The sequence below is a fragment of the Anabrus simplex genome, chromosome 4 (assembly GCF_040414725.1).
Source record: "Anabrus simplex isolate iqAnaSimp1 chromosome 4, ASM4041472v1, whole genome shotgun sequence".
Taxonomy (NCBI): domain Eukaryota; kingdom Metazoa; phylum Arthropoda; class Insecta; order Orthoptera; family Tettigoniidae; genus Anabrus; species Anabrus simplex.
In genome coordinates, this window is record NC_090268.1 from 352,399,370 (window position 1) to 352,426,986 (window position 27,617).

Below are 27,617 nucleotides of genomic sequence, written 5' to 3' on the forward strand. Positions count from 1 at the left end.
CTACACAAGATTTATCGATACCTTGCAACATATGTTAGTTCTTAGCGATTAGCTGTTATGTCAAGTCATTGCCAATCGTATTCTCGACTACTTCACTGAATTATTTGCCCAAACACGGTGATCCGTTCGCGATATATATATATAGATAGTTCTACACTGCTTTAATATAGCATAAATATCTTAAATATCACACACTTCACTGCATATTATCACTTGCACACTTAAATATCATCATTTCTAACAACTATTCAACTCCACAGCATATGCCAAAAGATATTATAAGTTGAGAATTATGATACTAATTGTAAGGACTTAGCTCGTTTTTCGTTACTCCGATGTCAGTTGTTCTTCTTCGACTGTCACATGGTTAGTTTTGCGGTCTGGATCTGGGGTTGAGCTGGACTTCTTCTCCCATTCAGAACTGGTCTTGGTAGGCAATATCCATCTCTCATCTCGGGCTGGTCATCTGACTGGATGATACCTCTCTCCAGGTTGGTCCATCTTAAACGTCTAGCAGTTCATCATCTTCTTCGTAAGGCTGCCAACAAAGTTAAACATTCTCGAAGAGAACATGGCTGTTTTAAAATTCCAAATTAGAATAATATTTTTCTAAAGTTACTCTTCTTATCCTTCTTCTGCGTTATATTTGGCTAACTCTTTAAAATTGCGTATAATATATTTTATCTTTTTCAGAGAAAAATCTTCAGAATCAGCTTAAATAATCTTCAGAATTATTTTCCTTTCAACTTCTGCGCCAATAAAATAACTTTTTTCAGTTCTTTTCTTTCTTGTGAAGTTCATATAATTCTTCCCTGCGATAACGTTGGACTTGCTCCTCGGGTTCCAATAAGCGTATTTAATTCGAGCTTCACTTATCTGAAGTATTTTGGCTATTCACGGTATTTCTTTGGGTTGATTATCCCGTTTTCTTCTTAATGAATGTAGTTTTTCTGTATGAATTTCCGCCGAAATCTAGTAAAATTTCGTACTTCTTGTAGCGCGATCGCAATTCATGTCTTGACTCTGCGAATTCAATTTTTCAAGTGTATTTTTTTTATAATAATCTCTTCTGTTCTATTTTTTCTTTAAAACAATCTACTTGACCTTTTGCTGTTCTGCACCGCCTTCGGTATACATCCGTTCCCAGTTATATATGGTCTTCTGTTATACCTCGATATCATGACTTCATTGTGTATTCTTTTTAACTTGAGTGGGCCATACCTTCCTCCGACGCCATTTTTGAGAATGTCTAGGAAATGCAACGGGCACAGGGTTGTAGTAAGGATGTAAAGGAGAGGGCATATAAGTCTCTGGTAAGACCCCAAATAGAGTATGGTTCCAGTGTATGAGACCCTCACCAGGATTACTTGATTCAAGAACTGGAAAAAATTCAAAGAAAAGCAGCTTGATTTGTTCTGGCTGATTTCCGACAAATGAGTAGCATTTAAAGATAAAAATTTCATAATATTCCATATTGAAGTGTATCACAATTAAATTGAAACAAGAAATAAAGTGGTTCAACCTATTCAATACAAGGAAAATAAGAAATGTAATTTTATATTCTTATTTGATTGAAAGCGGTACCGGTTTTGACCACTATTCTGGGTATCATCAGCCGATTAAATAAAAATATAAAACAATGCATAGGAAAACAATAAGTAAAGGATAAGTCTTTCACTAAATGCAGTTCAAGAAGCACTATAACACTATAGGGATTAGCACTGCGTGATGTAAGATCATAAAATCCAGAAGAAGTCGAAGATCCGTCATTAAAATGAAGCAAGGTGCAAGTTCTTGAAGAGCAGCATAACATACATTGTTGTTGTTGCTATTTTGCTTTACGTCGCACCGACACAGATAGGTCTTATGGCAACTATGGGTTAGGAAAGGCCTAGGAATGGAAAGGAAGCCGCTGTGGCGTTAATTAAGTTACAGCTCCAGCATTTGCCTGGTGTGAAATGGGAAACCACGGAAAACCATCTTCAGGGCTGCCGACAGTGGGATTCGAACCCACTATCTCCCGGATGCAAGCTCAGAGCTGTGTGCTCCTAACCGCACGGCCAATTCGCCCAGTCATAACAAACGTAATATCCGGCACTGTCCTTCAAAATGTTTATGCGAATTGGTGAATAGTTCAGCGAACAAGCCTACAAATACTGCTAGGCGTGATGTTATAATACAATTTAATAAATTTGAAGATCTAAAATTATATAGAAGTCGAAGATAAGTCACTTAAAGGAAGTAAGATGCAAGTTCTTGAAGAACAGCAATTGTTTTTTATGTCAACTGTTCTGCATCTCTAAAGAATCTGTTATACAAGATCCTATAAACATTAATAAATACTTCAATTATTTTAAACTGTATTATATATCTTCGCGCCTAGAAGCATTTGCAGGCTTGATCATCGAACTATTCACCGAGTTTCATTAGCATTTAGAAGCACAGTGCCAGATTCATTTATGATTTGAAAATTTCTACTTTAAAGCCTGTAATAAATGACATAGTAAGTAAGTAAAAGTTCAAACACAAAGAAATATTTTAATAAATTCAAGATTTGTATGTAATCTATTAAATTAGTCACTATATGCTAAAATTTTAAATCTACTCTGCTTTTGGAATTTACGTCCTTATTTACATCTAAAAAAAGTTTCCTTGTGTCTAAATTTACATTTACTTGGTCATTTAATTAAACACTTGAAATAGAATAATTTTCGATTCGTAAGTAAATAAATAAATTACACCTATTAAGTTAGTCACTATGTTGAACTTAAAATATTTTCTGCTGATAGTGGAACACGAAAACAGTGATATAATTTGCCTATTATGCACTGATCATTACGAGATTGTTATACTCGGTCTCACAGAATGTACTGGTTTATCACTCGTAGTGCTTATATTATAGTTTAGTTTATGAAGGCAATAATTTATCGGCAAACTGCACTTGATTTCCATTAACTCGGCTTCCCTTATATCTCCACCTATCACTGTATCTCGGATGAGCTTCTCACAATCTATTAATTAATGTCACACTTATTCATTAATTAATGAATAACAGTCTAATTTTGGCGTGAATGGATCATATCTATGATGCTTAATATAAATGTTCATCTTGAATTGTTGCACGAAAGCATGCAGGTGGAAGAGAAAAGTAGTGTCAATTCAGGCTGGTGCTGAAAATAGTTGTTGCGAAGCTAAGAAAAGGTTCAAGCTATTGGCCACCTGAGGGTATATTTCTTGAATAGTCTTCTAAGTAGTGAAGTAGTTTTGGTAACCGGGAAAATCTGCTCATAGGCCTAAACCCCTCCACGTGGAACAGATTGACGGCTGTCATTCCAGTGGATACTGAAGACTTGAAAGGTGGGACATGGGGATACTTGGTAAAATAATATAGCTGTAATTATCCTTCACTAATGTAGGAGGTTTAAATGGTTGCTGCTGCCCAGGACAGAGGAGACTTAAAGACCCATCATTTAGGTCAGTACCATGCATAGAGAAACAATGCAGAAAGTATCAAAATACAAGAGTATTTAATAACAATTATGAATGAGAACAACAGCTGTATTGACTAAATACAGTCCAGAATATGGCAAGCAAGAAATATGTTCAATAAAATGAGAAAAGTGTTCTGCAGCATAGACCTTGAAAAACTAGACTTCTGAAATGTTATGTCTTCTCAGTATTATCCTATGGTATGGAAGCCTGGACTCTGAAGGAATGGAAAATTAAAAAGTTGGAGGCTTTTGAGCTGTGGACTTACAGAAAAATATTGAGGTGGAGTTGATTAGCCCAGAGCACAAAAGATAAAGAGATGGAAAGGATGGAGATAAGTCAAGATCAGGAAGCCACAATATCTCGGCCATGTGATGCGAGGAGAGAAATATCCAAAGTTGGTCATTCAAGGAGAGACAAGGCATAACATCATGTGGAAGAAGATGCATTTCATGGCTAGTTAATTTGACAACAAGTTTTATCTTACCACTACTGAATTATTTTGGGCTGTAACATTAAAGCCGGATCTCTATCATGGTTACCAAACTTCTGAGAGGAGGAGGAGATTGCTTTATTATATTCTACTGTCACTGCAACTCAATGAACCACTGAAAAAGTAAGAGTTCATTTTGAATTAAAGATTTGAGTATGTACGGTGCACAATATTAATTCACTTTCTTTTCTGGACTCTTCCGGTTTGAATTAACCACATTCTACTGTACTAGACTCCTCTATCACATTTTTCATGGGTGAGCTTTCTTTCTTTCTTTCTTTCTTTCTTTCTTTCTTTCTTTCTTTCTTTCTTCCTTTAATGATATTTTAATTTTTTGAAAGGTTGGGGGTTTTTATCAGTAATAGGATTTATGATTTTGATGCTAATTCCGAATCATGAATAGCATTGTATGATTATAGAAAAGGCACAAACAAATGTGTATATCCTGTTGTGTGTTCCTTTACAGAATAGCATTCTTGATCCCTTAAAACAACAATCACCACCTTGCAGTACCATTCACATTCATAACTTAAATGTCTATTCAGGATCCATTATACATCAGTTTTTCAAGGGGGTGATAATATAATTAACAATCCCCTTTTGAGTATTTCTATTCTGAGTATTTATGAAAGAGAAACAAAGTAATTTATTACCTTATTGTTATGCTTTGCTTGCTGAATAGTTGTAGTAAGGATAAAGCATCGACAAGGTATGTTATATTTTTTAGCAACTTCAATAAATCTTTTTCGTGACTCCTTGTCAGGATTAGTGTTATCAATTACTGCACTTTGACCTTTGACCAAGGTATTTTCTAGAGCTGAGGTACACTTCTGCCATGAGCCTAGTTCATCACGATTTATGTGAGCATAACCTTTGGGTACCAAGTACGTGGTAGCAAAGAAAGTCTTTCCAGATCCTTGGAAGCCCACCAACAGCACTACCTGTAAAAAAAAAAAAAAAAATAATAAATAAAAATAAATAAATAAATAAATAAATATAGTTACAAGGATGGATTATAAAGCAAACAGAGCTAAATTTGAATATGAAGTTACATAAACTTGTTTTCTTTAAAAACTAATTCATAACTATGGTTTGACTAGTGATCTGATTCTAAAAATATTTCCTGTTGGTAAATGTTCCCTTGAAAGCAATTTTATCTTCAAAATTCAATTTATATAAGTATTGTTGTTTCTGATGGCTGTTACTGTAATATGTGATCCGATCTTTGCAGCAGTCTTCATCAGACGTTGTTTGAAGGGTAGAGTTATATTCACGCAGGTACTTGGACTTGGGATATCTATCCTGCTGTAAAAGGGTATTGTCAAAATAAACTCCTAAATCCCAGTTAGTCATGCAGTCTTTTAGGAGGGAGAAACAAACTTCAGTCTTACTCGCAATGGGTTACAGGGTCCATTTGTAAAAGTACCTCATTTTTGCAAATAGTTCAATCAGCTGTGAGTGTTTCCTCAGTAGTGACAGTGCTCACACTCTTTGTAGCTATCCACCGGTTATCAGTATGCTTGAACTTCTTCGACTGTGTCACAGGCATGTCATCTATATATTGCACTCCTACAAGAATAGTGGCACAACTCAAGAAATGTCTTTTTAGTTATGACATGCACCATATGCAAAAATTATCATTGCTTCGATCTAGAAAACTGTCTGAACACTGTCAGTCAAGAATACAGACTCTTTTTAGTTGTGATTGATTTCATAGAAACTCTGTGAAAATGTGATTAAAATATGCTAAATTTTATCTTGTAGAAATACTCTGATTAAATATTATCCTTGATTTGATACGGTGTTTTAAATATTTAAATTCTGTTTTCTCAAAAACGTTCATTTTTGAATTGTGTCACTATTCTTGTGGAGGTGCAATATATGCTGAACAGTAGCAGGGAAAGCTCCAAATCTTGTGGTAAACCATTGTTCAGTTTTTTCTGCCCACTAACTATACTATCCATGACAACCCTAATGAAATGGCATATGGCTTTTAGTGCCGGGAGTGTCCGAAGACATGTTCGGCTTGCCAGGTGCAAGTCATATGACACCCACAGGTGACCTGTGCGTTGTGATGAGGATGAAATTATGATGATGACCACACATACACCTAGCCCCCATGCTAGCAGAATTAACCAAGGATGGTTAAAATTCCCAACCCTGTCGGGAATCGAACCCGGGACCCCTGTGACCAAAGGCCAGCACGCTAACCATTTAGCCATGGAGCCAGACATGACAACCCTAAAAATTCAGTTACTCAACATGTTGATGATGAGAAGAGCTGCTGTCTGGCACTGAATTACTCCGAGCAGTTTGTATATCAGACCTTCTCTCTATACAGTGTCATAAGCAGCCTTGAAATTGATGAATGCAACAGATGTTTTAAGGTATTTCTGGTATCCGGACAGGCAAGGGAAAGTATGATATAAATCAATGAATTTGGTGAAACATTCACAAGATTGTGTTAAATCTGAAATCTTACAAGGCAGGTAAGTGAAAGTAATAGTCAATAGGAACTACTCATCCATTAGCAAATGCGGCTGGTACAATACTGAGTGTCCAAATGCAGCGACTTGTCTTCTGGCTTTGTCCCATTTGACAGTATCTACAGTCTCACAGATGTACTGTATATAAGCAAATAATTACTCTGATTTTAGTAAGGGAAATTTGGTACTTTTACAGCTTTGTTAAACCTTTATATTGAAAACCATATACTGTACAGTGTACTTCAGTATACAATGAGTTATAAAATTATAAAGCACCTCGACACATCACAATCTTTATTAGTATTGTCTAGCGGCACTTCAAATTATTATTATTATTATTATTATTATTATTATTATTATTATTATTATTAAGTGCATCGTACATAATATAATCTCATTTTAAAGATCCAAATACAGCAAAAAAAGAGAACTTACAATCTAATGTTTAAAATAATTATAAATATAGTCCACAAATGCAGAAGTCAGGAAGATAAAATCCAACTTGTCTCCTCTATCAGCTCTAGTGGCACATTCCAGCAAGACGTGCTTCACCGCCTGTCAGTCGGCATCACTGTGGAAAGGATATCGCCGTTTCATTTGAACCAAGAGTCTGCACATACTTCAGAAATGATCTTGATATGGTTTAGTTGCTGGGCTGAGTGGCTCAGATGGTTGAGGCACTGGCCTTCTTGATCCCAACTTGGCAGGTTTGATCCTGACTCAGTCTGGTGGTATTTGAAGATGCTCAAATACGTCAGCCACATGTCAGTAGATTTACTGGCAAGTAAAAGTAACTCATGTAGGACAAAATTCCGACACCTCGGTGTCCCCGAAATCCGTAAAAGTAGTTAGTGGGACGTAAAAGCAAATAACTATATTATTATTATTATTATTATTATTATTATTATTATTATTATTATTATTATTATTATTATTATATGGTTTAATCTTAACCATATCCTGCAGGGAAGATCAAAATCAGGAACTGCACCTGTGACTGACGCATATAACACAATAGTGGAGCAATGTAGTTTTCAGTTGTGTGACTACTGTTGAACCAGATGATGATGATGATGATAATAATAATGTCTTGATTACGTGGTCAATAAATCTTTTGTTCAGAAAATAAATCATATCCATCAATATGGGTCTAATGATGAAATTCATTGCTTATAGCCTGTTGAGGTATGCATCAGTGACGACAGCTTGAACTGGAAGAGCTTGATTAAGACAAAGCTTATGGTATCCTCTAATCAGGGCATTATAGTGGTATAATCATTCCGTAACATCTCTTGATTTCTTGGCAGGAACAGTGAGCGAGACTAGCCTAGCACTGAAGTGGGCAGGGAATTGGTTGGTGATGCACGAGCAAGATGCTCTGTAAGTCAATCTGTAAACTAGCTTTGACCTTTCTACATGTATCTAACAGCAGCTCTATTGAACTGTTCTCTCCTGTTTTCAACCAGGTTTACTGCGCCACACGCATCTTCCTAATGTACAGTGTATTCTTTAGACTTTGGTGATAGAAAGCATTCCACGTTAACAGCATATCATGTGAGGAGGTGAGTAGGTTGCTGTTTTAGTAGGAAATTCTTTGGTATGTGAGATAATGTTGATTTCCTTCTTTCTTTTCTTGCACATTGGTAGAATATTGTTAGTTATTTGGTGCTTTTGCTGTATCTAAGAGACATGGCTCTTATACAATGAAACTGCGCAGAAGAGTCATTAATGAATAGACAATAGAAGTTATTGCAAATGTTTTATCACTTATGAAGAAGAAAAGTGCAGGAAATAGCTTTACTATTCCTGTCAAATGAGTGTATGAATGTGTACCTTTAATTAAGACAATTAAAAAGGAATTAGACAATGCCGAAGCTGGAACATCAGAGAACTTCATAATACCAATCCGAAAGTAAAATTAAAAAATAGACCTTGACCATGCACAGATTTGGATGACTTCAACCCGTGTGTGATCAGAAGAACAAAAAATGACTTTTATGTTAATGAGAAGGGAATTCCTACTGTAAGAAACCTCCAAAATTGTGCAAAATAATCTAGTATGAAGGGTCACATTCCAGTCTACTGTGAGTGTTCAAGAAAACTGGATTTCAGTGGAAGAAAACTGAAAAAAGTTCATAAGTGCTGATAGAGAAGAAGTACACAAAAACTGCAATAATTGATCACAAGATTTCAGCAAGAGGGTAGAATAATTAATGATGAAATGTATATTCATAATTCGCACACCACTACAAAAACATGGGCTGATTATTGTATTGCAAGCTTCAAAAGTCCTGTATCTACAGGACAACGTCGACCATCGTGCATGCTGGAGGAGAGACTGGTTTCATTCCGAGTGCACTTCTTGTATTTAAATTGAAGAGACAAACAAGTGACTAACACAGTGAGATGAATTCTACCAACAATGGTTAAAGGAGAAGGTTCTTCCTAATTTGCTGCCTAAGTCAGTTTTAATTATAAATAATGCATCTTACTATAACGTGGAAATTGGTAAGTTCCCGACAACTAGTACAAAGAAAACAGATATGCAGGATTGGTTGTGCAAAAGAAGATTCAGTTTACAAATGGGATGTATAAATCTGAACTGTAGGAACTAATCAAACATCAAACTGTTAAAAAGTACATTAGATTAAATATTAAATGAGCATGGGCACACTGTACTTCATTTACCAATTTATCACCCAGATCTTAACAGCACTAATGAGAATTTATTTTTATTTGTACAACTAGGAAATGTACCCGTGCTTCGCTACGGTATTCTACATTGTATACGGATATTGAAGTAAGTACTGTACGTGCAGTAAATAAGATTGTTTTAAAATTGCATGTCTCTTAGCGTTATCTGAGAAATAGCATGGGGAGGTCCCCATACATTGTTTCCAATGTAAAGTGTGGGTTGCGGAGTTGTGATAATAATGGTGGTTCACTTGCCTACTGCCATTCACAATCGAGTTGGGAAGTTTACATTATAATTGCTGGCCCCATTGCCTACTGCGTGGTCACAATCAATTTGGGGAGTTTTCGTTACAATGGCAGGCCCCCCTTCCTACTTTCAGACAGATAACAGTTCAGGAGTTTTTATGATAATGGCAGGTAACTTCCCTACTACCAGTCAAAACTGAGTTGTGCAGTTATCATTATAATGACAGGCCCTTTCTTCCTTCTGTCAGCCAGCTATCTGCCAGTTACACAGAGTTGGTGAGTTTCCATTAAAATAGCAGGCCACTACCTAATGCTAGTCACATTTTAGATTGGTACATTTGTTTATAATGGGGGTCACCCTTACCTACAGCCAAACACAATCGGGTAGGGGAGTTTTGAACAAAATTGAATGCTCCCTTGCCTTCTGCAAGTCAAATCTAGAAATGAATTATTCATTACAATGGTAGGACCTCCTTACCAGTGCCAGTTACACAGGAGTTGGAGAAGGACCCCATTCCTACTGCCAGTCAAAGTCGGTATGGGGAGTACTGATCTCAATAGCACACACACCCTTTCTCGATCGCTAAAAATCGACATCAATGAATATATATAGATCAACATACGAAAGTATATCATGTTTACAATATTGCAGACCTTCATTTACAGATTAACTGCTGCTAAACGGTACGTCAGGACTGTACCATAAGACGCAATATTTAGCGGACTAAATGGCTGGTCCTATGATATTTTCTAGCATCTCATCTATTCATGGGTCAGATTGATTTAGAAACGTTGAATAGGGTGAAATTTGTGTAAGATTATCTTACATTGCATTACTTTTCGGTTAATTATGTGACAGCATTTGGCTCATATATGGGTATTGGGTGGGCCAATGTTCGTGTAGAGTTTGATGATTCTATCTTTCCTGTAAGCGATTAAAAGTATGAATTATACAGGTAAAGGGTCCAAGTTTACTTAAAATCGAGAAACAGAGACAAATCTAACGTATAAGAGATACAGATACGACAAAAAGTCATAAGACCAAGGTTGACGATCACTCCCAATTGAACAGAGATTGTGCCATCCGTTATGTGATAGGACTTCCCGTTGATCCCAAAAAATACTTTGAAACGAAGGTCTGCACCATCAATAAAATTGTTTTCATATTTCGAAATTCTTCGGGGATAAAAAGTGAAAAATTCAAAGATCTTGCAAGTTTTCCATTTGTTACAGGCTAAAATGTATAATTCTGCAAAATTTCAATTTTCTTGCTCGTCTGGCAGATTATGCCACAATCTGGATTGTGGCTGGGGGAGTGGGCTGGTAAAAATTAAGACCTTCAGGAAACTACACCAAAAATATGCAGATGGTCATTATTACCCCTCAAACAGGTGACTGTACAAAAATTTCACCAAAAAGTCAATGTAAAGGCACACAAAGTCGTTACAATTTTGTTTATATATGTAGATAGATAAGGAATCTGCTCCACGAACAACACCTTTCGGGCTATGTCCGCTGGACTTAACCTGCAAAACCGACCGTTCATGGTATATCACTTATTAATTCTCCTGTCAAAAAATGCACATGAGAAAAAAGTTTTAGAAATAGATTTCCATTAAGGATTGTAGATTTCCATTAATTTTGTTGTTCATATTTTGAGGGAGTTCAAAATTATGGTTTCGGTTTCTGATAAACCCCCAGTAAATTTGGGTATTCAGAAATAATATTTGCCCTAAAACCTAACTTTTGGACAGGTGGATGCTAAATATAAAGTTTGGTTCAAATATCTTCTATAGTTTTGAAGTTGTAAGAAATACGCTTTACACATACCCGCTCTTGCGTTAAGTCTGGTGGGACTTGTACTGAAGAATGGTCCATTAATGATATCTCCCTTATTAATCCTGGTATCAAAATGATGCACATGAGAAAAAAAGGCTTAGAAATTAATTTTCATTAAGGCAGTTAGATTTCCATTAAGTTTGGTTATGTATATTTTGAGGGAGTGCAAAATCATGGTTTTGGTTTCATATAAACCCCCAGTCACTTCAGGGATTTAGAAACAATATTTGCCCTAAAACCTACCCAAGGGCAGGTGGATTCTAAATATGAAGTTTGGTGGAAATATATCCAGTATTTTTCAAGTTATAGAAAGACAGACAAACAAACAGACACAAAAAAAACTTACCCTTGGACAGGTGGATGCTAGTTTGGTTCAAATACCTTCAGTAGTTTTCAAGTTGTAAGAATTACGCTTTACACGCAGCCGGTCTTGCGTCAAGTCTAGTGGGACTTGTACCAAAAAACAGTCCATTAATGATATCTCCCTTATTAATCCTGTTATTAAAATGATGCACATGAGAAAAAAGGCTTAGAAATTAATTTTCATTAAGGTAGTTAGATTTCCATTAAGTTTGGTTGTGTATATTTTGAGGGAGTGCAAAATCACGGTTTTGGTTTCGTATAAACCCCCAGCCAGTTCAGGGATTTAGTAACAATATTTGCCCTAAAACTTACCCAAGGATGGGTGGATTCTAAATATGAAGTTTGGTGGAAATATACCCAGTAGATTTCAAGTTATAGAAGGACAAACAGACACTGAAGCTAAAAATTATGCAGATGGTCATTATTACACCTGAAATGGATAATTGTACAGAAATTTCACCAAAAGAGTCAATGTACCGACACACGGTCATTATGATTTTATTTATATAGATTTGCTTTATGTCACACCAACACAGAGAGGTCTTATGGTGATGACAGAATAGGAAAGTGCCAGGAGTGGGAAGGAAGCAGCCATTGTCTGTTGTGAAAATGGGAAACCACGGAAAACAATCTTCAGAGCTGCCGGCACTGGGATTCTTTTTATCTTGTTGTAATTAGTTATATCATTGTATTAATAGACGTTTTTACATTATATGTACTGTGATCAGGGCCCTGACCTACCTTGAATTAGGTTATTTTGGCTGATGATGCTCACAAAGTATGAGTGAAACATGTCCTATTTTTAATATATGTTAATGGTTTTATCCTAAATATAAAGGATTACTAAGTATTGGAAATGTGGTTTCTATTATTGTAACAATTTCTTATACTGTGCCACCATTTTTTGTAATATTGGACCTTGGCATGTGTACTTGATATAGTCTTATTCGAAAGATAGCGAATAAGTTCTAATTTTTTTAGTTTGTAACTAGCCTAGAAGGACGTTGTATTTATGTCGTAGTTCTACTTGAGCACCTATGCTGAACAATTTATTAGAGACCAACTTAATGAGGCTATTGAAATGTCATTAGATCATCTTATTCTGTTGAACAATATTCTGTGTGGAACCGCCAATCTAAAGAAGGAAATAAATACCATAAAAGAAATAGCCAGCTTCAACGGATACAATCCCTCAATCATAAATAAAATAATCAAGAAAGTGAAATTAAAACTAGCTACAAACCTCTCCCCAATAGAAACAAGCAAATCTGATCATACATCAAATTGCCAACTTTTTTTTTTTTTTTTGCTATGGGCTTTACGTCGCACCGACACAGATAGGTCTTATGGCGACGATGGGATAGGAAAGGCCTAGGAGTTGGAAGGAAGCGGCCGTGGCCTTAATTAAGGTACAGCCCCAGCATTTGCCTGGTGTGAAAATGGGAAACCACGGAAAACAATTTTCAGGGCTGCCGATAGTGGGTTTCGAACCTACTATCTCCCGGATGCAAGCTCACAGCCGCCAACCCTTTAAAAAAATTATGAAATTAAAATAGCCTTTAAGACTCTAAACTCAAATCAAAAGTTGTTTTTCAACCACAATACTATAAATTCTGACAACAACAAATATTCAGGTTCCGGCATTTATAGACTTAAATGTGCCGAGTGCAATTGTTCTTATATTGGTCAAACCGGAAAAGTTTTACAACCAGATATGCTGAATATTTCAATGCCCAGGAACATAATAAACACTCAGAAATCAATTAGTCATATGAAGGATACAGGACAGTTTCACCACAATTGAACAAGAGCTCCAAATTTTAAAAAGAATTGAAAAAGGCAGACTCATGACCGAGTTTGAGAATTTGTACATTTTCTTGGACCAGAAATACAACATAAATCAAAAGCTAAATGATCCAATAGACAATAAAAGCCCTCTATATGATCAAATAATAATTTTGTTTAATAAGTTAAATCTTCAAGACAAAATTTTTTTCGAAGTTTTTTAGACAATATCAATAAGCACTCCCACTAAGCCGATAAACATACCACGCCCCTCCTCCTCTCCGAATGCACACAACTCCTCCCCATGCACCAACCGCAAACCCATAGCCCGCCCTCTCAGGTCCACTCCCTTCCAACAAGACGACATACTTACAATACGAGGAGCAGGACGTTAGTGACTGCCAGTATTTCAAAAACCTCTCACACAACAAGACAACAGTCCAACAATATTAAAGGTAAGCGTTAACACCACAGACTCAAAATTTACGCGTAAATCCTCCTTTCTTCCATTTTTTCAACCTACCTAATTAATTATGGACTTTTCCTTCCTTTCAGAGCTTGTATATATTGGACAGCTTAACATTAATAACTTATACCACAGTTTGACAGACCCTTTCTACTAGTAAACCAACACCTAAACACTCTAACAACACAAGCACACCATCAACATAGAATATTGTTCAACAGAAGAAGATAATCAATTACACTTCAGCAGTCCGCATTAAGTTGTTAATTAACTATTCAACATAGGTTCCCGAGTAGAATTATGACATGAAGGCAACGTCTTTCTGTGCTAGGCACACTATCAACACAGAATATTGCTCAGTGGAAGAAGTTTAATGTGCCAAATAAAGTGAATAAGGTGGATGTGGCAACAATTCGTACCCCAGTTCATGAAGTTTTGCCATGGCAATAACATTTATGTGCGGCGGAGCGTTGTCCTGATGAAAGATAACCTTTTTCCTTGCTAAACCAGGCCTTGTTTCGCGTATCCTTTCCTGTAGTTGGTCTAGGAGGTTTGCATAGTATTGCCCCGTAATTGTTTGGCCAGTAGGAAGATAATCTATCAGCAGAATGCCTTTTGCATCCCAGAAAACTGAGGCCATGACCTTTCCGGCCGAACACACTACGTTTGGTTTCTTTGGTAGTGGTGAATCAGCATGTTTCCACTGCTTTGACTGCTGTTTTGTCTCTGGGGTATAGTAGTGGACCCAAGTTTCATCTGTAGTCACAAACCAGTGCAAGAAATCTTGTTGGTTGCACTGAAAACGGGCCAGACTTTGTTCGGACATTTCCAATCTGGTGCGTTTATTGTCCAATGTCAAGAGCCGCGGCACCCATCTTGCGGATAATTTTTTTATACCCAATTCTTCGGTTAAAATATAATATACCCATTCAGAAGACATCTCTACAGCTTCAGCAATCAACCGCACCTTCAGCCGACGATCCTCCATGACCATTTTATGCACTTTTGCGATAAATTCTGGGGTCGTTACACTTTTTGGCCGTCCACTACGCGGATCATCATCCAAGCTCTCCCGACCAAATTTAAACTCGCTGGTCCACTTGGCAACAGTTGAAAATGAAGGAGCAGAGTCCCCCGGTGTGTTCTGAAAGTCGGCATGAATTTCCTTTGCTTTCATACCTTTCTTTACAAAGTATTTAATCACTGCTCGAATCTCAGTTTTTTCCATTGTCACAAATCACTACGCGGGAACAACAACAAAAAGTCGTCACTACCACACTCCTGCAGCTAGAGCACTGACGTGCCACGTGTTCACTCATAAAGGATGTGTGATTATTGCGCGGGAACCTCGTTGCTCTAGCACTGACATCTAGCGGTGATTCCGAGAACTTTTCAAACCGTCCACGTATTACAAACATTCCAGGAGTGTAAGATGACACTTCTTCCTCTCTTGGCGACCACAGACACACCAGCCTCCGGATTTTCAGCTCATAACATCATTTTCATGTCCTACTCCCTAAAGGTACCTAAAGCAAAGTCCAAATACATTACTATGCGAGAGTACAACCATGTGGGCTGTGATTCGTTAATGGCACAAGCGTTCAAGACCGTGGCATGACACTATACAAATGACAAATAATAATGAAATGTGTCATGCTTTTAATGATTTAGTGTTACAGAATTTAGACAGACATGCTCCTTTATGCATAATAAGATCTAAGAAGGGAAAATCCCTTGAATAAATGCAGACATTAAACTTTAAGTGGCAAAATGAGATGCAGTCCACAGAAAATACAAATGTGAACCAACGACTATCAGAAACTTTGTGATAAGACAAAACAAGAAATATAATTACACTCAACTGAAATATGCACATAGTTTGATTGGACAAGGCACATGACAGACATTTTATGGAAGACAGTAAAAAATTAAAACAACATATTTTTCCTTCATGTTCAATGATGAGAACATATAAAAAATTAGGATCTTTTAGAAGCACAACCAAAAAATAGCTTTTAAAACTAATAATAATAATAATAATCTATATATATAAAATAAGAGTTTTGTCTGTACATTGCTCAGAATTTGAAAAGAATGGTATTTCTGTATCGGTCATGTCCACAGTAATAAGAAAATGCATTTTTTACTTTTCCGTAATTTCTGTCTGTCTGTCTGTATGTATGTACACGCATCACGAGAAAACGGCTGAAGAGAATTTTCCGAAAATCGGAATGTAAAATCGGGTGATAAACCGCTACAATCTAGGCTATAAATTACTTTAATCACGCTGAGTGAAATGGTAGTTTAGGGAAAGGCCTGAAATTTAATTCTCAAATATTTATGTTATTAGTGGTCGTGTCTTAATGAAAATCGCTAGACAAAGATGGAAAATAAGGCTACAATATAGGCTATACACGCTGAGAGAAATGGTAGTTTAGGGGAAGGCCTAAAATTTAATTGTCAAATATTTATTTTATTAGTGGTCGTATCTTCACGAAAATTGGTATGCAAAGTCGGGGAATAGGTCGCTATAATTTAGGCTATCAATAATGTTATTCGCACTGAGTGAAGTGATAGTTTAGGGGAAGGCCTGAAATGTAACCTATATATAAAATAAGTGTTTTGCCTGTACATTGCTCAGAATTTGAAATGAATGGTATTTCTGTGTCTGTCATGTCCACAGTAACAAAGAAATGCATTTTTTACTTTTCCGTAATTTCTGTCTGTCTGTCTGTACACGCATCAATAGAAAACGGCTGAAGAGAATTTAATGAAAATCGGTATGTAATGTCGGGTGATAAACCACTACAAGCTTGGCTATAGATTATTTTATTCACGCTGAGTGAAATGGTAGTTTAGGGGAAGGCCTGAAATGTAATTCTCAAATAAGTTATTTATGTTATTAGTGGTCGTATCGATAAATCTATATACGTATATAAAATAAGAGTTTTGTCTGTACATTGCTCAGAATTTGAAAAGAATGGTATTTCTGTGTCGGTTATGTCCACAGTGACAACGAAATGCATTTTTTACTTTCCCGTAATTTCTGTCTGTCTGTATGTATGTATGTATGTATGTATGTATGTACACGCATCACGATAAAACGGCTGAAGAAAATTTAATGAAAATCGGTATGTAATGATGGGTGATGAACCACTGCAATCTAGGCTACAAATTATTTTATTCACGCTGAGTGAAATGGTAGTTTAGGGGAAGGTCTAAAATGTAATTCTCAAAAAAGTTATTTATGTTATTAGTAGTCGTATTGATAAATGCTACATAACTAACCTAACTTTAGTTATGTCGTAAGTTAGTAGTAGTTATGTAAGAAGTTATTAAATTTCCGATCACTTATGTCTTATACATTGTTACTGTACCGCATATAATTGGAGATATTCATGAATTTGGATTTTTGTTACTAAGTCCATATCAGCGCCGAGTCATGAGAAAATGGGTAAACAGAATTTAGTGAAAATCGGTATGTAAAGTCTGAGAATAAGGAACTACAGTCTAGGATATAAATAATTTTGTAAGACACCCTAATATCACAGAGTCGAAAGAAAACTAATGTGAAGGCCTGCAATATAGAAAGCTCATAAACTTTACCAACAATAACACTACATTGACCATTATTTGTTGTGATGTACTTTTTGTCTTCTTTTCCCTCTCATCCCCGATAGATAGGATTACTGCTGCGTACCGAGGTTTTTTAAAATTTGCTTGACGTCGCACCGACACAGGTAGGTCTTATGGCGACGATGGGATAGGAAATGAATAGTGGTGTGAAGGAAGCGGCCTTGTCTTTAAGGTACAGCCTGGTGTGACTGGTGTGAAAATGGGAAACCACGGAATACCATTTAAAAAAAAATTTTTTTTTTGCTTAACGTCGAACCAACACAGATATGTCTTATGCGACGATGGGATAGGAAAGGTCTAGGAAGTGGAAGGAAGCAGCCGTGGCTTTAATTAAGGTACAGTCCCGACATTTGCCTGGTGTGAAAATGGGAAGCATCGGAGAACCATCGTCAGGGCTGCCGACAGTGGGGCTCGAACCCACCATCTCCCGAATACCATCTTCAGGGTTGCCGGCAGTGGGGTTCGAATCCACTATCTCCCGGATGCAATCTCACAGCTGCGCGCCCCTAACCACACGGCCAACTCGCTTGGTCGTACCGACTGTAACAGCCTGCCTGTATATTGGTGGGAAGTAGCTGGGGTGTAAGATAACTTTCTTCTTTAGCATGCCATTCCTCTGGTTCATACATTTTCTGATATATCTGGTACGTAACACACTGGTTCATCATACTATTCGAGCTATACAATCCCTACTCTGAGCCACTGATTGGAATGAGTAGTGTGCATATATAACGGAACAATGACAGAGGAGTGTTCACGGCTGTCTGCGACCTGGTTATTCCAGCTCTGGAACTTTGGACTCTTAGATCGGCACCGTAGTACTGTTCGTTGAAAGTGAGAAAGTGTGCGGTTTTTCATTTGATCGAGTATTTTATATCTTAACATTGCTTTCAATCGCTACATTCCTACTGACGTTTTTGTAATGACCTATGTTGAATTCAGTTAGGAAAACCACCAAGTCAGTCTTTCTGAGAATCCCGTAGCGAAGCACGGGTACATCAGCTAGTAATAATAATAATAATAATAATAATAATAATAATAATAATAATAATAATAATAATAATAATAATAATAATAATAATCTTTTTATCTCTCATAATACACTTACTGTTACCATGTTTACCATGGTTTGCAGAGGGAAGGAAGCATGCGGGGTGAATGGCTGGACAAAGAACTAATAAAAAATTAACTATTACTTACCAAAACCAAAGTTAAAATTTTATTTATTTCTTTTCTCGAATCAGGATATTTTAAACACAAACACCACTGAACACACCATGAACTCTTTAACAGAGTAGCTGAAAAGCTCAAGAATTTACAATTGGGAAAGCTGTACATTCAGAAATCTATACAATACCAGGAGCTCGTGCGCTTAAAAATTTGTATGATACCAGGAGTTCGTAAGCTCAGAAGTCTTTATAAATAAAAGGCAATCGGAAGCTCAGAAAACTTTACAATCTTATTGAGTGGAACATTTATTTCAAATGGAATATTCAAAACTTTTGACTTGCAGGTCTCCAGAATTTTACACTGTGATCAAAAAAGGGGAATGGATAGCCTTTACACATCCAGGAAGGTATGTATCAGTGACAGAAGTTTGACAAGACACGGATTTTGAACCCTGGAGTTCAACTTACATCAATAATACAAGTGCCCTTTTGTGGGCTTTGGTATTATACACGTGATCACATCAGTCATCACCAGAAACTTGAAACAGCAAGTACAGAGCTGTATCAATTTACCCCTAAATACCTATGCTACCTGGGAAAAGGAAAGTAAAATTTCAGAGGCATAAGGCCCACACTATGTGGCCATAAAAGGGGAAAAAGGAAAAGGAAGGTTACAATTAATTTTCAAAGGCCTAAATCCAAAGCGAAATGGAAGCAGAAACCCAAGCAATCCAGAATTTAAGTTACAGAAAATCACTAACAGGCTTAAGGCACAATGATATAGAGGCCCCATGCTATGGGATGACTAAGTAAAAGAAACATTTAAAGCCGAAAAACTAGTAGTAATTTTAGATAGTTAGAAAAACTTAATTACCCAACATTAATTTAGAAGAACGTTGACGAGGGTAACCATCTGTGCTCCCTTACATTTCAATTAGTTCCCATTTGGGAATATGACCTAAGTAAGAAGACTGCCAAGATGAACCCACATTATTTTTAAAATAGGAAAGTAAAATCCTACATTAACTTCAAGAAGAGGCGGACGACCAAACTGTTACGTGTTAAAAGGGACTGCTGGAAACTTCCCTAATCTTCACACGCAGCAAAGATTACTTAGATAATTTTCTGCCATAACTTGTTTGTTGACACCTCCTCATGCTGAGCCCCCACCTCCCATCTTCCGAAGGAGATCTCCTCTATGCCCTGTCAAGTCACACACACAATTATCACAGCAAGATCAGACCACTTTTGCTCAAAATTTCTGCTCTTATATAGGGAGTCAGCAGAATAATCTAAATTGGTTAATTTAATGACAATTTTGATAACTTCAAAGATTTAAACAAAAACAACAGAATGTACGTAGGTTGGGAAACATCTCAGTACAAACATTCTCCATGACTAGTAATGGGATTTGAACCCAAGATTGCATTAAAACATACATGTCAGAGACATCTAGTCCTTGGAGAAAAACTTCTAGGATTTCACAAAGTCTTCAGTTTTAACAGACACAATAAATTTTCTGTTTCTGGGGGTCTACAAACTTAAATGCAATAAGTATGAGGCTTCATATGTTGGTCAAACAGGCCAATGGTTTTCAATGCAGTACTTGGAACATCTTAATGCTATAAAACATAATCAGTTTTCCACAAATGTAAGCTGATACACTATGATCAGGAGTAAATTTTACAACAGCTCATCAGATTTCAGCTTGCTTTGAGGTACACAGGAACCTTGACTGATGTCCCTCACTTGCTCATAATTTTGAGCATGTTTTAAATGTAGAAGTCTTGAACCATGCCTGTGGCATGTTCGCATATGTGACATTTCTCTATGCAAATGGCTTCTATCAGCCTCATTTCCCAATAACTTATGTATCTCTAGTAATGTCCAGTAGAGGTCAGCACCTTCAGCGGTAAAACAGGGAGATCGTTCATTTTACGAGAGCGGTAACGTTTTTCTCTTTGAAGCTCATCTTGTTGTGTATGTGGCAGATAACAACAATGGACGTCATGATGATCGAGGTGGCGTTTTTGTGTCAAAAATATTCATTTAACGTCTTCAAGCTTTGAACATACATGCACCTTTCTTTTAATTTAAACTATTGATAATTACAGGTATGTTGGTTTGTTTTAAATCTTTGGTTTTGCGATGATTCATTGCTTACTTTCACAGTTGGTTGACATACATCTTTTCTACTCCGTTAAATGATATGGTTTGTGTGGGTGTGACTGTTTATGGTCTGGTGATGTTAGCAAATGGGTCTCTGTGTGGCTAGGTTTTGGTGCACTGCGTGCATTTATACTTCGTCATCCCAATAATAAGCCTTTCGTCTCGACTCAAAGCTACATTCAGGTCGCACGAGGCGCGCAATACTGATGGATTTGAATAAAGTATTCAACCACCCCGGCCGTAAAAAAATTAATTGCATGGTGCACGCTGGTACTTGAAATATGTGAGACCTGTTGGTGATGACCGTGTGGGTCATAATTTATGAATTGTATTTGACTTTGTTATCTGAACAGCCGTTTGCATTTTTATTTCCTGATACCCTCATGTGTGTGAATGCTGGATGTGTGTGTGTTAATGAGTGAGGGGTGAGAAAAGGTGATATGTCGGTTGACCTGATTTATTGCTTTGTTTATATCTGTGCCCTATTTTGTTCTCGGTACAGATTTCTTTATTTAATTCTTGTCTCGTGGCGTGTGTTCGCCCGAGTGGCTGCCATGTTTGCTGCGTGCATTCTGTTTTGCGCATGCCTGTAGAATTATTTTATCTATCATCTTTGATTTGGTCCAGCGATGTCTCCCTCAGTCTCATACCGATATCTCCATTCTTTTTATCTGCCTTTTGTTCTCTGTGCTGGGCAGATTGTTGACGAGTTATTTATATTGTTGATTGCATAATGGTGTAAGTAAAGGCTTCTCATAAAAGGGGCGACCTAAATTGAGATGTGAGAATGTTAATTACACTGCCCTATGATGTAATGAAGGTGTTGTTGGAAGGCGCTGAGCTTATTAATATATGTGATTGAGTATTGAAATAAGTGTGATCTTGCGCTCACGCCTTGATATGCAGATATTTATTTCTGAAAGGTACGTTCTGGTTAATAATCATTACATTCTTTTTATTTTCAATTATTTCTTTTCTTGTTTAATATTTTATTTCAATCTTATTAATAAACCCTAAATTTAATTCATTCTGTTTTTCATAGCTGGTAGTTGTAGTTTCACCCCTTGTTCACCGACGAGGGTCATTTCCAGCTCAGGGCTATGTCTCTGCCTTTCCTAGCCGGGGTCCACGCCTCAATTATTCCCGATGTATGTGTTACTTTCGGTGTAATATCATCGTATTGATCTTTTCATGGCGATAGTTTAGGGGGTGGTTTGGCACAGTCTTTGTAAATTTATTGAACTGCACAGTTATATTGACACCATTTATAATGTGACAATAAAGACAGAGTGTGGGGTGCCTGCAGGGAGGTACAGTGGCAACGATGTGGTCTGCGGCAGTGGCAAGTAAAACAATAGCCCTGGTGAACTGTTGATACATGCAATAAGGAGGTTGACTGAGCTACTTCAAAATGCTGGAAAAGGCCAACAATGAGGAGCCCAGAATGATCTGGAAATAGAAATTGAGAGATGCTTAGCCGAGAATTTTCTGCTGGCCTATAACAAGAGCAAAGCTAGACAGCATGAGTTAGTATTATGTAAGTCATGAGACAGTTGCAAGTCCTGCAGGAGTCATTCTGGAGTACATCAGCGTCAAGAGTCAATCAGACTCAGCCTGGTGTGTGATTCAAGTTCTTGGCCTTAGCTGTGTTATAGAGTGAACTGCTCTGGGTATGACACTGCATTAGGAGAGGACCCTTTGGAGAACAGGAGTTTGACATACTGGAGTGCACCTACAAATAATTGCAAGTATGTAGACCTTAATAAATTTACTCAATAATGAAACACACTACCTCTTTTTGTAGGCATTTTAGTTTCAGGACACTAATAATCCGTAACAATACGGATACTGATAGTGAGTATTAAACTAGGAAATACAGGAGAATTACTGAATCATTCTACCTTCAGGTTGTGGCCGACTATAAGGGCTTAAACCTTCTTCTGCTTCTCAAGTCTTATGACAAAAAGTGCACATTTAATGTGTTTTTATTGTTATTTAATATTAAACAAAAGAAGATTATAAAAATATAGCAATTTACTGTCACAGTAAGATTTCATCTTTTGCATAATGGGAAAGAGGAAGTGTTCTTTGTGTGCAGTCGAACATGGGGTATGGTGATTAAGAGATAACAGCAACCTCTATCCGGCAAGTTTCTATACACCCACAAGCACATAAACGAGCTTCCTATAACACCCTAATTTTTCGTGCATTTAATACTCCAATGTCTTAAAAATATTTAAATAATGAATTAAACACCATCCATACTATTGCAAAATTAAATGGCTTTAACAACTCTTTCATAAACCGTATTATTAATAAATTCAAACAGCGCCCCAAAACCACATTAACAAAAGGTAAAACCAAACCCACTGCATTTTCCACCATTACTTTCACTCAAAATGGTCACAAAATCACCAACATTCTTAAAAAACATAACATGAAAATATTCTTTAGAACCAATAACAGAAATCTTGATTTATTACACCACTCTAATTTAATTAATAAATCTAATGTTTTTTCTAAACCTGGCATGTATAAATTCCAATGCAATAACTGTAGCTCTTTGTATATTGGACAGACAGGACGTAACTTTAATATCAGATACTCTGAACATATCAACGCCATCAAATACAACAGATTCTCTGCAATAGGACAACACATACCAGATTCTAATCATAATTTCACCAGTATTGATAAAGACATAAAAATACTTAAAGTTATTAACAAAGGCCCCCTTCTAAAAACTACTGAAATTGTTTTATTCATCTTGACCAATACTTCAACCCCAATTTGAATTTAAATGACATTTCTGAAAAACCTAATATTTTATTTGACTTCCTTATCTGCTTTTTCAAAAATGCTAAATTTACAAACCCAAATTCAATATTCCAGTCCTTATATAGTTCCTACCAATATTCTCCACTTCCTATACCTGATCCACCTTAAACTGCTTCACCTCCTCATTTATTTCCCTATTCTTCCCTTTATTTTATTCATTATTTTTCTGCTTCAACTTTTTTCTCCTCATTACATTCCTCTTTTTTCACTCTTCCATTTGAATTACATTTTCTGACATCTCTAATGATTTTGACCACTCTAACTTTCAAATTTATACTTTACGCTATTCTAAGTTCGACCTCAACTCTAACCTTCAAGATATCTCACGCTATGTCATTACGCTCCTCAACTGTTCCAATATTGCGCTTTTTAGTATTTTATTCTCTGCACAATTATTTTTTCTCTATATCATATATTTTTTTTGCTAGTTGCTTTATGTTGCACCGACACAGATAGGTCTTATGGCGACGATATCATATATTTTAATAACTTCATTGATCTAACTGTCCGCCTCCGTAGCGTAACAGTTAGCGTTATTAGCTGCCGTCCTCGGGCAACCGGGTTCGATTCTCGGTACTGCCAGAAATGTAAGAATGGCAGGAGGGCTGGTAAGTGGTTGAAATGGTACATGCAGCCCACTTCCAATGGGGGTGTGCCAAAAAAAAAAAAAAAAAAGAGCTGCACCACCTCGGGATGAGAACACGAGTTTTACTTTATTGATCTAACTTACGAAACTTTTGGAATCTCAGTGCAGATCTACTCTTCAAGAACTTGCTCCGTAATCTATACTAATATTATAAAGAGGAGAAAATTGTATATTTGTTTGTAACGGATAGACTCAAAAACTACTGAACCGATTTAAAAAATTACTTCACCTATAGAAAGCTACATTGCCAGTGAGTAACATGGGCTGTATTTTTTTTTTAATTGGGGGGAGGAGGGGAGATATATAACGAATAGGCTAATATAGGCAAAATCGAATTTGTTGTACAAGGACGAGACAAGGCTCATTTTAAGCCCCAATGATGCAAAAAACAAAACTCTGTAAGCCCTAAGGGCCTTAAAACCAACCGTTATGGAGATATTGGAACCACACTACCCCTGCTCTAGAAATAGGATAAAGAAACGAACGGCCGTAACCATGGCAACGTCAGCTCCAGGATTCTACAGCAGTGAGATTATGCATGTACATTTGGGCATAGCTGCCAACCAAAATATATACACATATGACTTGCTATGTGGAAAAAATAAACTGTTGTATATGATGCTCATAGCACTCCTTTGGGCACGGATGGAAAGGGAGTGAAGTATAAAAATAATAGCCCCGGAGATCTCTGTAGTACTGCAACCTGCGGTTGCCGACAGGCCTCCGTTTTTATGAACTGTACCCTTTTCGTGGTATCAGTACATCAATTAGATTAGAATAGTGCTGTAACATGATGTTAGAATGGAGTACCTTAGACAAGGCCTTCGAACAAAGCCCGGTGTCGAAGTCTCATCTCCCCTACTGGAGTAACACGCTAGCTGCATCAGTAGAGCATACAGGTCAAGTAGAACGTCTGAAAGGGCAGTAACTATCTACACAGTAGGGGAGCCTGAACTATGAGAGTAATACTATTTACCTATGAAATTAGAAGAATGAATTATATTTTTTTCTTTGCACACAATTTTAATACTCGAGAAAGCACATGGATATCATGTACACAGATATGCCACCATATTAAACACACAAATTAAACATTGCAATTTTCTTGAGGATGTAATGTCCTTTCTAGTCCTTTCTCTAGATTCGCATTTCACTCTGAAAATCTGTAAGACTTGAGAAGTCCCGCCTTCTCTAATGTTAGATTGAAAGTAAAGTGCCGAGATGGCCCATTAACTGGACCGACTGGGTTCCCTTGTGTTGGAAGTGAAAGTAAACGCAAAGACAATGCAAACGGCTGGCCTGTGGAATTTATGGCCGGGCCAGGCAAGGAGAGAGGCCGAACAGTGTCACTGCATTGAGAGGAACGTATTGCTAAGAGGCTCACTTCCCTTCTCCGGTATTATATTACATTCAACCAGTTAAAGATTAACACCGTTGGGTAGACCTACAGTTCTAATAAATGAGGGAATGTTAATTAAAACGGCTAGGGATTTCAGATCGGTTTTCGCATCTCACATTGTGTTAAATTTAACACTTGAAATATTAATCACTTTATACACTTACCTCGTTACACACAGAAATAATTAAATGAAGGCATATCTTGTATTTAGCTCACCTTGTTTACACTATTAAATTATATATTCAAAATGACGAATTGTCGTCCTAGCGGTGAGTATTAAGCATTAGCCGTCGAATGAACCAGGTGATAGACACGTTCATATACGAGCATGTTAAAATATCTGAAAGTAGTATCACTTATTAAAAAAACCTATTTCACTATCTCACAAATGAGCAAATATTACCTATCATGTGATCCAATGGGATGTCACTTAAATACTATACACAACTTGGACATTTATATAACGATGGTCCCTGTAATGACACATTTAACGAACCAAAGACCAACACAATATTCAAATAAATATCACTCCTGTAATAAATGACAACAAATACACTTGACATTCACATAATAGATCATGGACAGTAGGATCCGTCCGTAGTTGGAGGCAGTGGGCACAACTGCCTCTGGTGTTGCTGAGACACGAACTCGTGTCCTATGACAATGTGAGATGCGAACACCGATCTGAAATCCCTAGCCGTTTTAATTAAGATTCCCTCATTTATTAGAACTGTAGGTCTACCCAACGGTGTTAATCTTTAACTGGTTGAATGTAATATCAACACCGGAGAAGGGAAGTGAGCCTCTTAGCAATACGTTCCTCTCAATGCAATGACACTGTTTGGCCTCTCTCCTCGCCTGGCCCGGCCATAAATTCCACAGGCCAACCGTTTGCATTGTCTTCGCGTTTACTTTCACTTCCAGCACAAGGGAATCCAGTCGGTCCAGTTAACGGGCCATCTCGGCACTTTACTTTTAATCTTATCACTTTCGTTGGATGCCATTCGCATCAATAAAACACATCGGCTTTCATCTAGCCTAATTTATACCATCGGAAGGGAATTTAACGCATCGCGCATATTATTCACTCATTTGGGGAGAGGTTCATATTTCATCCGCTTGAAAAGCTCGGTCCCACCTCTCGGCATACCCAATACATACATATTATAGAAGAAAGAGTCCTATCACTCGGGATAAAATATGTTAACAATCGCGATCTAGGTAAAATGCAAACATTGTCTCACCTCACTTTTCACTCCGTGGTTACTTCTTCACCATTCTTAACTCATATGGAGGACTAACCTAACATTTTACGTGAAGCATCAAATACAAAGAGCTTTCGAATTTCTGGACGACTCATATCTGTTATAACTGATGAATGATGATACATGGAGTGATTTTACCTGAATATTAAAAATCCCTTTAATTCCGATAATTAATCAAATCTAGGGCCATAAATAGATCATGCACTAGTTTCCATAGTAAAATAAAGAAAATACGGTTCTCCAACCGTGAAGAAAAATCAATACAAACCCTATCAAGTATAGTGGAACCTTGGATTGCGAGCATAATTTGTTCCGGCAACATGCTTGTAATCCAAAGTGCTTGTATATAAAAGCAATTTTTCCCATAAGAAACAATTGAAACGCAGATGATTCGTCCACAACACAAAAATATTTATTCGCATACCATTTCTAAAACAAAATATAACGTAAAATAAATTAAAGTGCACTTTTTCTTACAATAGACTCATTGTTGGTGTGAGGGAGACGAGAGATGACATGAGAGGGGTTACTGTGTAGTACGAATTTCACTAATGGAATCACTGCTATCTGTTGGCTCACTGGAATTGTTTCCTTTTTGTGCATCTTTAACGAGGCTGTCCAATGACTTTTGCTT

General features: G+C 37.0%; 1 protein-coding gene across 2 annotated transcripts in view; it reads right to left on the reverse strand.

Moving 5' to 3' along the window:
* The window catches only part of PNKP (Polynucleotide kinase 3'-phosphatase), a 120,406-nt gene that overhangs the window by 20,057 nt on the left and 72,732 nt on the right, over positions 1-27,617 (reverse strand). For both annotated transcript variants that reach the window (XM_067146551.2, XM_067146552.2), the window contains exon 5: positions 4,636-4,923. In XM_067146551.2, the coding sequence (XP_067002652.2) occupies positions 4,636-4,923 (288 nt within the window). The remainder of the gene's footprint in view (positions 1-4,635; positions 4,924-27,617) is intronic.